Source organism: Homalodisca vitripennis, chromosome 2, assembly GCF_021130785.1.
Source record: "Homalodisca vitripennis isolate AUS2020 chromosome 2, UT_GWSS_2.1, whole genome shotgun sequence".
NCBI lineage: Eukaryota > Metazoa > Arthropoda > Insecta > Hemiptera > Cicadellidae > Homalodisca > Homalodisca vitripennis.
Window position 1 is genome coordinate 172,362,189 of NC_060208.1, and position 10,459 is coordinate 172,372,647.

General features: G+C 29.4%; 1 protein-coding gene across 1 annotated transcript; it reads left to right on the top strand.

The window, feature by feature from the left end:
* Positions 1 to 326: 326 nt before the first annotated feature.
* Positions 327 to 9,158, top strand: LOC124355048. The gene is made up of 7 exons (XM_046805958.1): positions 327 to 416; positions 1,010 to 1,033; positions 2,738 to 2,934; positions 3,810 to 3,951; positions 5,135 to 5,296; positions 8,149 to 8,321; positions 8,972 to 9,158. Exons 1-7 carry the CDS (start codon positions 368 to 370, stop codon positions 9,107 to 9,109), a joined length of 885 nt encoding a protein of 294 aa, XP_046661914.1. The 5' UTR covers positions 327 to 367; the 3' UTR covers positions 9,110 to 9,158.
* Positions 9,159 to 10,459: the final 1,301 nt, after the last annotated feature.

A 10,459-nucleotide genomic window follows, 5' to 3' on the forward strand; every position in this document is an offset into this window, starting at 1 on the left:
TCAATGGTACTATAAAATAACCATTTTAGGGCCTAATATAAAAAAATATATTAAAAATTTCCTGGAGGCTCCCCTACTGATCTGGGGGTGTTTCCATACCCCCGACTCAACGGTGTACCAGACACCCTCCAGAGAAGATTTCTGCATGCGCCACTGCAACAGTGAACTAGTTGTTAGACATATCAACAGTTCACAAGGAAACAAACAAGGAAAGAGTACACTGACCTAATCAACTTTCCAGTTTCCAACAGAGATATTATCTTAAGACCTGCTGTTGTCAAGGTCAAGTCGCTCTCTATGCCTTAGGATATAAGAGCTCTGATTCTGAAACTTTCCTCATTCTTCACTACGCTTTCCTTCTGTAGACATGAAGTGTCTACTTATTGTTGTGTGCGCACTTGCATCTTTGTGTGCAGGTTAGTTTTTCATTTACTAACATTTTATCATTATTTGTTATTATAGGACAATGCATAAACCATATTAATTTATTGCTAAAAAGCAATTTGTTTATATTCTGTTCAAAAGTTATATGTAAGTAATATATTAGTCTCAAAGAAAAAATTATATAAAAATTAGTGTTTATATTCTTTTATTTACTATTTTAGAACAAACAAAACATAAACCACTTCTAAGCTAAAAATGTTTAAATGAATACATGCAAAATCTAAAATTTCTCACCTATATTGATCTTTAAATTATTTGTTTCATATATTACTCATTTTTTAAGTTTTTATAATAAAAATAAAAGTACAAATTAATGTATAAGTATGTACATTTAAATATACATTTTTAATTTCATTTAATTTTAACTACCAACTACCAGTTTTTGTTGTAGCTCATGTACTTGTACTATACCGTTAGTCAATTCAGTTTCCGTGCTTTTGGCCTTTAAATATACATATTAAATCACTCTACTTGGATCAAAATAGTAATGAAATGAAATATAATTTAAGAGTAAGCTTTTATCTACATTATATGTAATAAATATTAATAAACTATATATTTTCAGGTGCAGAATGGGATTCATTTCAAGGTGAGCAAAAACAATAATAAAAACAACAGAATGTCTATGCTTGGCTATTGCCTAACATATAAAACATGATGACCACTTCCTTGAAAATTACACATTCAGTAATTATTACATCAAATTTTAAAATACAGATCAAAAAGTTATTTGAAATGTGTTACTATGTTATAAGATTGTGTGAATATTAAATTAAATTTATTTATATTTGTTATTTTAGAGTAATCAGTCAGTAAGTGGAAATTCTTAAGCATTCATTGAGTTGGTATTATATTAAAGGTGTTGATAAGACAAGATTAAAGATATTTAAAACTGAAATTAAGCTAATCTGACAAAAATGTTATGCATTAAAATTACTTGTATGTTGTGTATGTAAATAAGCCAAATTATTTTTACATTCTGTTTACAAAATGTGTTATGCAACTTTAAGAGTATAAATAAAATTATCTTTATGAGGTAAGAATGAAGTGGGCTTTCCTGGAAAGGTTATTTCTAATTGATTACTTTTTCTTTTACAAATCTGTAAAATATTTATGTAAGACATGTGTCTTATTTGTCTAATAAATTAAAGACATAATATTTTTTATTTTCAGTATCCTGGACAAATTTTGGTATCTATTATTACTTTCCTTTGTACTAAATATAATATGGTTTGTTTAGTATCAAATTCAAAAATTGTGATGGCTAGAACTTTTGTCAGATCATCTTTTATTTATTACTCTTTTATCATCAAGATCTTTAAATTATATCCATCTTGAATTGTTTACATAGATTTTCCACAGAGTTGCCATGGGATGTGTCTTAAGTAGGTAAACATTCACTGATGGTACATAAACAGTTATGCATATGCAGGTAATGTACTCATATAACATTGTTTTGAAACATTTCAGTGAGGCTTGAAGCACATGTGATAAGAATTAATTACCCTGACCTTGCTTTTAACTACCTCTTTTACTACTATTTCATATTTTCCACAATAGAACAATGAACATTTTATTTGTGTTTGTAACAAATTTTGTTCTGACAATTTCGATGAAAGAATAAAAAAATTTGTTTAGTATGTTAGTTTTATTTTTTCGAAGACTGAATATTACAGTTTAGATCTTGCAACAAAATAATGGAAAACATTCAGTATTCCACTAAATTACACATTCTCAAAAAGCTTGACACAGGGTGTTTATGAATCCATTTAAGAACTTCTAGTGCATGTTTTAGAGAACAAAAGTCCTTTTGTTTAAATATAAATTTTTTTCCAAAACAGTCTGCTATGGATAGCTACACCATACACACAATTGGTACCTAAATGGAAGTTTCTAGGTTTTTAGTAATGCAGAACCCAATTTGGTCTGTATACGAACAACTGTGGGATGTATAAAGGGGATTGTGGTTCTTACAAACCCTGTATAACATATTGAAAGCAGTACCTATTGCTTTTTTAGAGGGGTTCTTTCTACACCTGTGACATTTTAATAAATTACACCAATCATTTTCAAAGGAAAACAGTGTAAAACCCATTTGCAAATTTATATTTACTTTCTCAGCAATTGAACACGCAACCTCTCTGTTAGTTAGCCTTATCTCTAGTCTACCCACTCTTAGATTGTTATAAATATAACAACTTAAAATCAAAGTTTGGATAAATAAAACATCGTAACATATATTATTCCCATCAAAGCATGTGTTGTTTCATCATCAGCGGTTATGTTTTAACAGTGACGTATGCAAGGCCAGGCAGTAAGATGGGCTACTACGACATGCCCTGGACAGTGACTGAAGCAACCTCTAAGGGAAGGTGGGGGAAAATAGCCGAAGACACGAAGCTGAATGTTGACATCTACTCACAGCCCGATGACCCAAGAGTCGTACTACTGTTTGATAAGAAAGGCAATATCGCTGGAATTAGAATGTCTGTAAGTAAAAGTACAACTAGTGTTCTTATTTTTCATGCTAATACGTTTAAATTAATTGTGAATGCATTTCAAACATTCTATTCTTACAAAATACAAAAGAAATTATGGGATAAACTAAGCTATGTTGTTATGGAGGAAAGATAGTAATAAACTAAACCCTTCATCACCTAAAAAGTCTTATCAAACTGATTTCACTAAACTCTCTATCTTAATAATATTTTCAATAACTTAATTTTTCTTTAACTGCTATAGAAAAATTACTTTAAGCATTTTCCCTACAGTAATCACACCCATAAAATTTAAAACTGTAATGGATGATAATTTCGCTTAAAAAGTAGAGTTAGATATTGCCACTATCAAAAACTTGAAAAATAAATTTTCCCCAAGAATAGTATAATATAAACTTAATTGAGAACGTATACAGTAGTTAACAAACTAGTAATACCCCTTAAACCAAATTGGTCCTCGTATTTTACAAGGAGTCTTGTAACTACAAACAACTTTAATGTCCATAAAACCATAATTTAAATAATATGTTTAAAACCTTGTGGAAACTTCAAATTAGAATAATGAAGATTGTAAATAAATACTGACAAAAATAACCCAATCAATAAAGCTGATACAAGGAACTTAATTTATTGTAATTGAATAATTTATTTTTAATAGCATTGCAAACATTGATTAAACATTTTGCACTATATCTCTTTATTACTACCCCAAAAAACTAAAACTTTTTGAAAGATTAAAAACAAACAATTTTCATTTATTTTTTTAATATTTTTGCTTATATGGGCTTAATATAGGTAATTTAAAAATCTATAGGAAAGCGTAATAGGAAAACAGTAAAAGTTGTTTGTTTCAATTATTTTTTCCAGTTCCTGAAAGAAGACGTAGATACCAAAGCCAAGGAGGAAGGAATACCTTTTGAGTTTGATTACGAGAACAATTCAATTTATGAAAAGGGAAATTACTTAGGCAAGGATCTGTGGTACACAACAGTCCTGTTTGCATCTCCCAGTAAGTCTATTCCTTATTTTACTATGATTAATATAAACACTATGTTAAAAATTTAAATTTATTTTACAAAATATTAATATTATGTTATGCTGTTTTTCACTTAAAAATTGCTTTTAAAATTAGATAATCCTACTCTTAATACAAAAAGTTAATAAATTTGGTAACGTAATAAATAGGTTACAAAAATTGTACTCTCTGGGAACCATTCAGATGTCAAGAATCAGCATGTTTACACACAGGAGGCCTTATAAGAATTTATTTTACTTATTATCGACAATGAGTTTTCTCATTTAGATAGTGTATTTTTTGTCTATTAGTCTCACAGCTCTGGTGGTAACTGATAGGGCTCTGAATTATGTGAACGATTCCTTCTCTTTCCTGTTCCACTGCCTTGATTTTTTACGACACAAAAATATAATAAACGCACACAGTTTTAAGTCAGAAAGTAAAAAAACCTGTTGCCTTCAAGATATTAGTTGAAAAGTTATTTCAATCATTAAAAACATATTGTATTTTTGCATGAAAATCTTATTTGTTCAGAAAAACACAACATTAACTTTGAACTGAACATATGATGATTTGGATGAAAGAGAACTGAGGCAGTTCCATGTTGTAAACACTTCTGTAAATTTTATTGGTTAAAAAGACTGCAAAGTTAGGTAGTTACCTGACAGATTTCAAATTTTGGATGAGAAAAACATGAGATGTCAGGGAAAAAAATCTGGAAATTTCATCTGGAAAAGCAAATAGCATGAAGCTATTTTCTTTTACTTTTTAATGAAAAGAGAGCAAAATAGAGTTCTAATTTACCTATGTATCACCAATGAAGTAAAACACAAAGAGGAAAAGTGGCTAGTTACATTTTAAATACCTTTCGGTTAACTAAAAAGAGAGAGATGGCATATAATGTGCCCATATAGAGAGTAAAGATACTTTAATGCATTGAGTAATCTGATTCAGATTTAATAGATACTAAATTAGGTAATAACTGTACTCCAAATTCACGTTTCTCACTGTCTGATATTAACAGCAATATTATTTTATTAATTAGTATCTTCATTTACTTTTGACTTTTTCTAATTAAAGTCATTCATTTTGTCTACTAACCACCCACACTCATTTCTCTTGATGTTTTAAATCTCAGCTTCAAGAGCTGCTAATGTTACAATACTCTGTTCTGCAGACCAGCTAGCTGCAGGAGGCCGCAGTGGTCAGCTGGATAAGAGCAAAGACAGTGTAGCAGAGGCCCTATATTTCAAGCCTGAAGGGGAATGGGTGCAGCTGAGCAGGGAGGAGTGTGTTCAGTCTGAACACTTTGTAGAAGCAAACTGTTTTCCAGGAATGGGTAAGTAATGAACAATAATTATATTCATCTCTAGCACTACAGTATCCAGAATAATAAATCTTTATTCAACATCATTAAAAAAAATTTCAGTCAGTGTCAGACTCACCCTTTTCAAAAACAATTTTTTTATTTTGGTCCTAAACTGTACAATTTACTTCCAAATGTAATCAAAATTCAAACAAATGTAAACAGTTTCAAAAACTATTTAAAGACTTACTTGATCGGGAAGGTTTTCTAGTCTCCACGAGGCTCTCGTGATACCCATATCTTGATTGGACAAATTGTTTTGTAGTAGGAATAACTTAAAATTGTTACAAATATTTATTGTGTTTTACCCTTAAATTGCATGCTCTATTGTAAACAGTTGTTCTCTTGCTTTTGTATAATTACTTTTGATACTGTTTTGACTTGCACAGAAAACCATGGAGTTCTATTGTGTAAATAAATTATTCTTATTAAGTCATGAATTTGATAGATTTATCAATACATACAGATCAAAAAATTAAATTATAAGTTAAAAAATTATAAACATTGACAAACAAATGTTTAAGGTTGTTCTTGGATGAAATTTTCCAATTCTTCATTGGAGTATATGGTCCTCAGAATAACTTCCTTTGTCAGCCTTTTTTATAGGTAATTTTGTTTCCTCCTTTGTTTGAATGATAAAGATCAAATAGTCCCATCCTAGATAGAATGATTCAATAGAAGAAAGTTCAATAGTTGTTCTCCAATATACAATGGCTTCTTGGTAAATACTGTGGTTCTATGTACCTCCAGGCTAAAGTCTTACCTTGGGGTCATGAATGCCTCCATACCTCATTAAGTTACAATCAAGGGCACTCAGTTACCTTGACAATGTCTTCAATGCTTCTATCCAGCTCAACCTCGAGACAGTTGTTTTACTCATAGCTTGCTTTTGAAGAATCAAGCTACGTTCAAGATTATTCTCCAAAACATTATTTCTTGTGATTCAAACACAGAATTGTAGGCGGCTCTTGTAACTGTCATAGTGCATACTGTTTTATTCTCTTTAAAGCAAAGATTTCTAAACGCATCTATGTAACAATGCCATGATAGCAGTCATCCAATATTAGAACCAGGTACTTAGTACCTTCAATCGTTACAAGATTTTGGTATCCTGTTACATCATTTTCGCTCTTACCAAAAGTTACATTTCTTCATCTTTGAGGTGTTAAAACATTAAGTAAAATTTAAAACTTCTCAGCCAAGGACACTGAGATAAATCTATTGATTTCAAATGACTCAGAACTCTCACTGCTAGATAAGAGTACAATGTTATCCACATACTTGGTAAGAGATATCACAAAGACTAAAGGTAAATCTTTAGTAAAAGCAAGAATAAAATAGGACTAAGGACATTGCCTTGTGAAACCCCCCTTTGCTAGTTCAACTTCCTTACTGTTACTTGTAATATTCTATTTACATATTGCTTAATCTCAACCATGTGTTTTAGTCCAATCACGGTGCTTTAATACTACTTTAAAACCGTGTTTGTCAGTCCAAGAGATTTTGTATTGAACATTATTAAATTATCTAATGTCAAAAGCTTTGCTAAAGTTAAAAAAAATGCTTGTAACAGTGTTTTTCCTTTTGAAATTATAATTTATGTATTCTACTAAATAAGTTAAGTGTACTGGATCATCCTGAAATGATAACATATTATATTTTATGTAACAGGTAAATTTATTTGCAAGTGGTCAAGTAGCCTTAAGAGTAACATTTATTATATTGATGCATAACCAAAATTTAACCTATGACCACATTTGCAAAACCAGCCAAAATATAGAAAAATATATTTGACAGCAACAAAAATATGATGACAAAGGAAAACTGTAACAGGTGCATATACCAAAAACAGAGTGCTTTAAAATGACACTTTTTGCTATAAATAAATGTTTACATTAAGTTGCAGTTCCCTAAAACGGTAAGTATTTTATTTCCTTAAGAGATAAGTTTGTGCAAAATTTTAATTTGCACATCATACCATTTGCAGCTGTTATCCCCTAATACAAGGACAAACAGGCAGAACTTTTTCAGACCAAACCTGTGGCAGAAATTATAATCAGCCAAAAATGAATTAAATTATACATAAACAAATTTCTTTCAAACAATAAGGCCTTTGATTGCATTAAAACCAATACAAAGATATGACCTTTTTCGTTTGCTCTTAATTCAAAATTCATCAACCAAGTTAAAACCTTATAAATGTATAACTTCATTTGATTAATGTGGTTCTAACTCAATAATGAAGGTTAAATGCGAAATTGTTAACATGTTATAAAAGTTATAAGAAAATAAACCAAAAGCTCGAGAAAAAATACCATATTTATTTATTAAGATATAACATAACTAAGACAAAATTTTTGCTGCCTGAATAGTTACAAGCGGTTTGCGTTAATATAAAATCTATTCAGCATCTTATATAAACTTTAAACTAATACAAGTACAATAACAACTTTTGCTGTCGTTACCTAGTAATATATTTTCAACATAAATATTAATAATGCATATCTAAGTTTTAGTTATGTCCCGGCAGAGCAAGTACTTTTTGTGATTCAACGTTTATTGAAAAAATTAAGTTTTAGTTATTATATTATTAAAATAAAATAATATTATAATTATATAAATTATAAAATTTGATAAATTCTCTAAGAAAGCCTATCTGTTTGTTCAAATTGTTAATCAAGTAATTTTATCAATTCGCTGTTGTATTTTTTTTCTTGTTCAAGTAGCAAAAGAACTTAACAACTAAAACTTCGTTGGTTTACTGAAACATTAAAATAATATTTAGCATAGTTCTATCACTGATGTGTTGTAATTTTAATCTATAGGAAAACACTACTTCTACGAATTGAACAACCCTGAGTGCAAGCGGAGAAAACCATTCTTTGTTTTGTACAATGAAGGAAGACTTGTAGGTGTTGGGCTGGCTGGATTTGGATCTTTCACCAGAAACCAAAAAACCCAAAGCTACTATGAGGACTTCCCACTTGAAGCAACAAGGGTGAGTTAGTCATTTAAGTTTCATTACTAAAGTAGGTACCCATCTTAAAACTAAATACAACTCACAGTATGCCAAGATTTAGGCACTAGCTTAAAAACGTTTTACTAATAAAATATTTCTTTTTTTGTTAATACTCTACCAATAGAATAAAATTATTTGTTAGTACCTACTGATTGTTTATTTTTTACTATTCAGTACAGAATTTCCCATTAGAAGCTCTAAATTGAATATAATAATTATAAACCATTAGTATTGATTGCATAATAATCATATATTTTACAATTAATTAGTATTGATTGAGATAGTAAAGTCTAAGTTTCTATATTGAAACATTTATGAATATAAGAGGAATGCCTATTTCTAACATAGTTTTAAACCTTAGCCCATGTTAAAAGCAGAGCATCAGGTGCACTGCAGACCGCTGACTAGCTTTTCTTACCAAATAATGACACTTTTTGAGTAACTGCTTGATCCATGCTTATATTACTGGTCATCCACTTGTGGAATTCAAAATCACCTGCTGACGTTTGAAGATTATCATTGTGTAATATTCGATTCACTGAGCATACTACAAATCTTGGCTACTTTAATCAGAATCTTTGAAATTTGTAATTGTAATTAGAAGTTACCAATAAAATCATATTTTGCAGAGCATTATCCCCAATGCGCCCGAGTGTATACAGGAGTACATCAGAAATTATGGTCTGACAATGATGCACGTTTTCCTGGTAAAGAACGCTCCGAAGATAAGCTGTCCACCAGAAGAGTGGCGTTCTACTCACTGCTAGTTGTTAAGTTTGTCTCAACTGTTCTGTTAAATAAATTATTTATTACTAAGCAGTTTTAAAAACTTATTATGAAATTTCCATACACTGACCGAAAGTTAAGAATCTATTTGTGTATGTAATTGTGATCAATTTTTTTACTTTCAATTTTTAAGCAAATGAGAAAAATGAGAATTGAGTGTTTCTAGCATTAGATATTGTCCACTTGTAGTTAATCCTCTGCACGTGAATGACCACTATAATGGACATATGGTTGAGTGCCTGGAGCGTTCAAAACAAAACCTCAGATTACAATTATAGTGAATGAATTTAAATGATCCGATGTGAGATCATTTAATTTGCAATGTTTACCAAAAAGTTTTTTGTGCAATAGATTTTTTCATAGTTCATTAAAACCTCGGATTACAATATTATAGTGAATGAAATTATATGGTCGAAGTGAGATTTTGTTTTAAACTATAATTTGCAATATTTACCAAAAAATTGTTTGTGCATTTAGTATTTTTACCATTAAGTTTGGCTTTAAATATTTTTTTTTTAATTTTTGTGTGGAATTTCACCTAAATGGATGGATATATATATAAACTGCCAATCGGGTCGGCATGGCAGTTAACGTGTTAATTAAAATATACACTATTATATATTTTATTTTTCGGTACGAAACGAGGAACATTTACAGTATATGTAGTTGAATTCATTTTTTTACTGCAATTTAGGTTTTTGTTTTTTATTACAAGTGAAAAAAACAAAATCCAAAAGTAAAGCCTTATAACAAATAGAAAGAATTTTTTTTTATTATTTTTCAAAATACAAAAAAATTTTTTTTAATGTGTTTTAATGGAAAACATCAAAAAATGCCACATTCCCCAAAATTTGTAAATTATTTTTGGTAAATAGTAAAATGATCTGTTTTACCAAACATGACATATTCACATTCTAACATTTTTAGATATTTTCTGTATTATATGCTTATTATATTTTGAGACCTTTTTTACATTTCAAAGAATAAATGTTCTGAAAATAAAAATACATTTTTTGTCTTTTATAATTATGTATCTAAAAAGGTTTGTTGCAAATCCTTAGAAGTGTAAAAAAAAATAAGTTGTAAGAAACACAATATGCCGCCAGAGAATGCTTAAAACGAAGTCAATTTATTATAATAAAGACTTATTGTTTAATAATAATTGTCTACGTTCACCTAACTTATTTACTAGGTCACTCATAGTGTTCAATAAATAAAAAGTATTTATAATTTAGGTGTAGCCCCAAGTATAACTATTTTAGTATCACAATTTAACTATACTGTAGACCTCTGAATGTCACTAAATTATTGTAAAATAAATTAATCACAAA

Bases quoted from the DNA above. Each gene is read 5' to 3' on its own strand.
- LOC124355048 (XM_046805958.1), top strand. From the start codon at position 368: ATGAAGTGTCTACTTATTGTTGTGTGCGCACTTGCATCTTTGTGTGCA. The intron at 417-1,009 runs GTTAGTTTTTCA...ATATATTTTCAG, and splicing joins ACTTGCATCTTTGTGTGCAG to GTGCAGAATGGGATTCATTT. The intron at 3,952-5,134 runs GTAAGTCTATTC...TCTGTTCTGCAG, and splicing joins AGTCCTGTTTGCATCTCCCA to ACCAGCTAGCTGCAGGAGGC.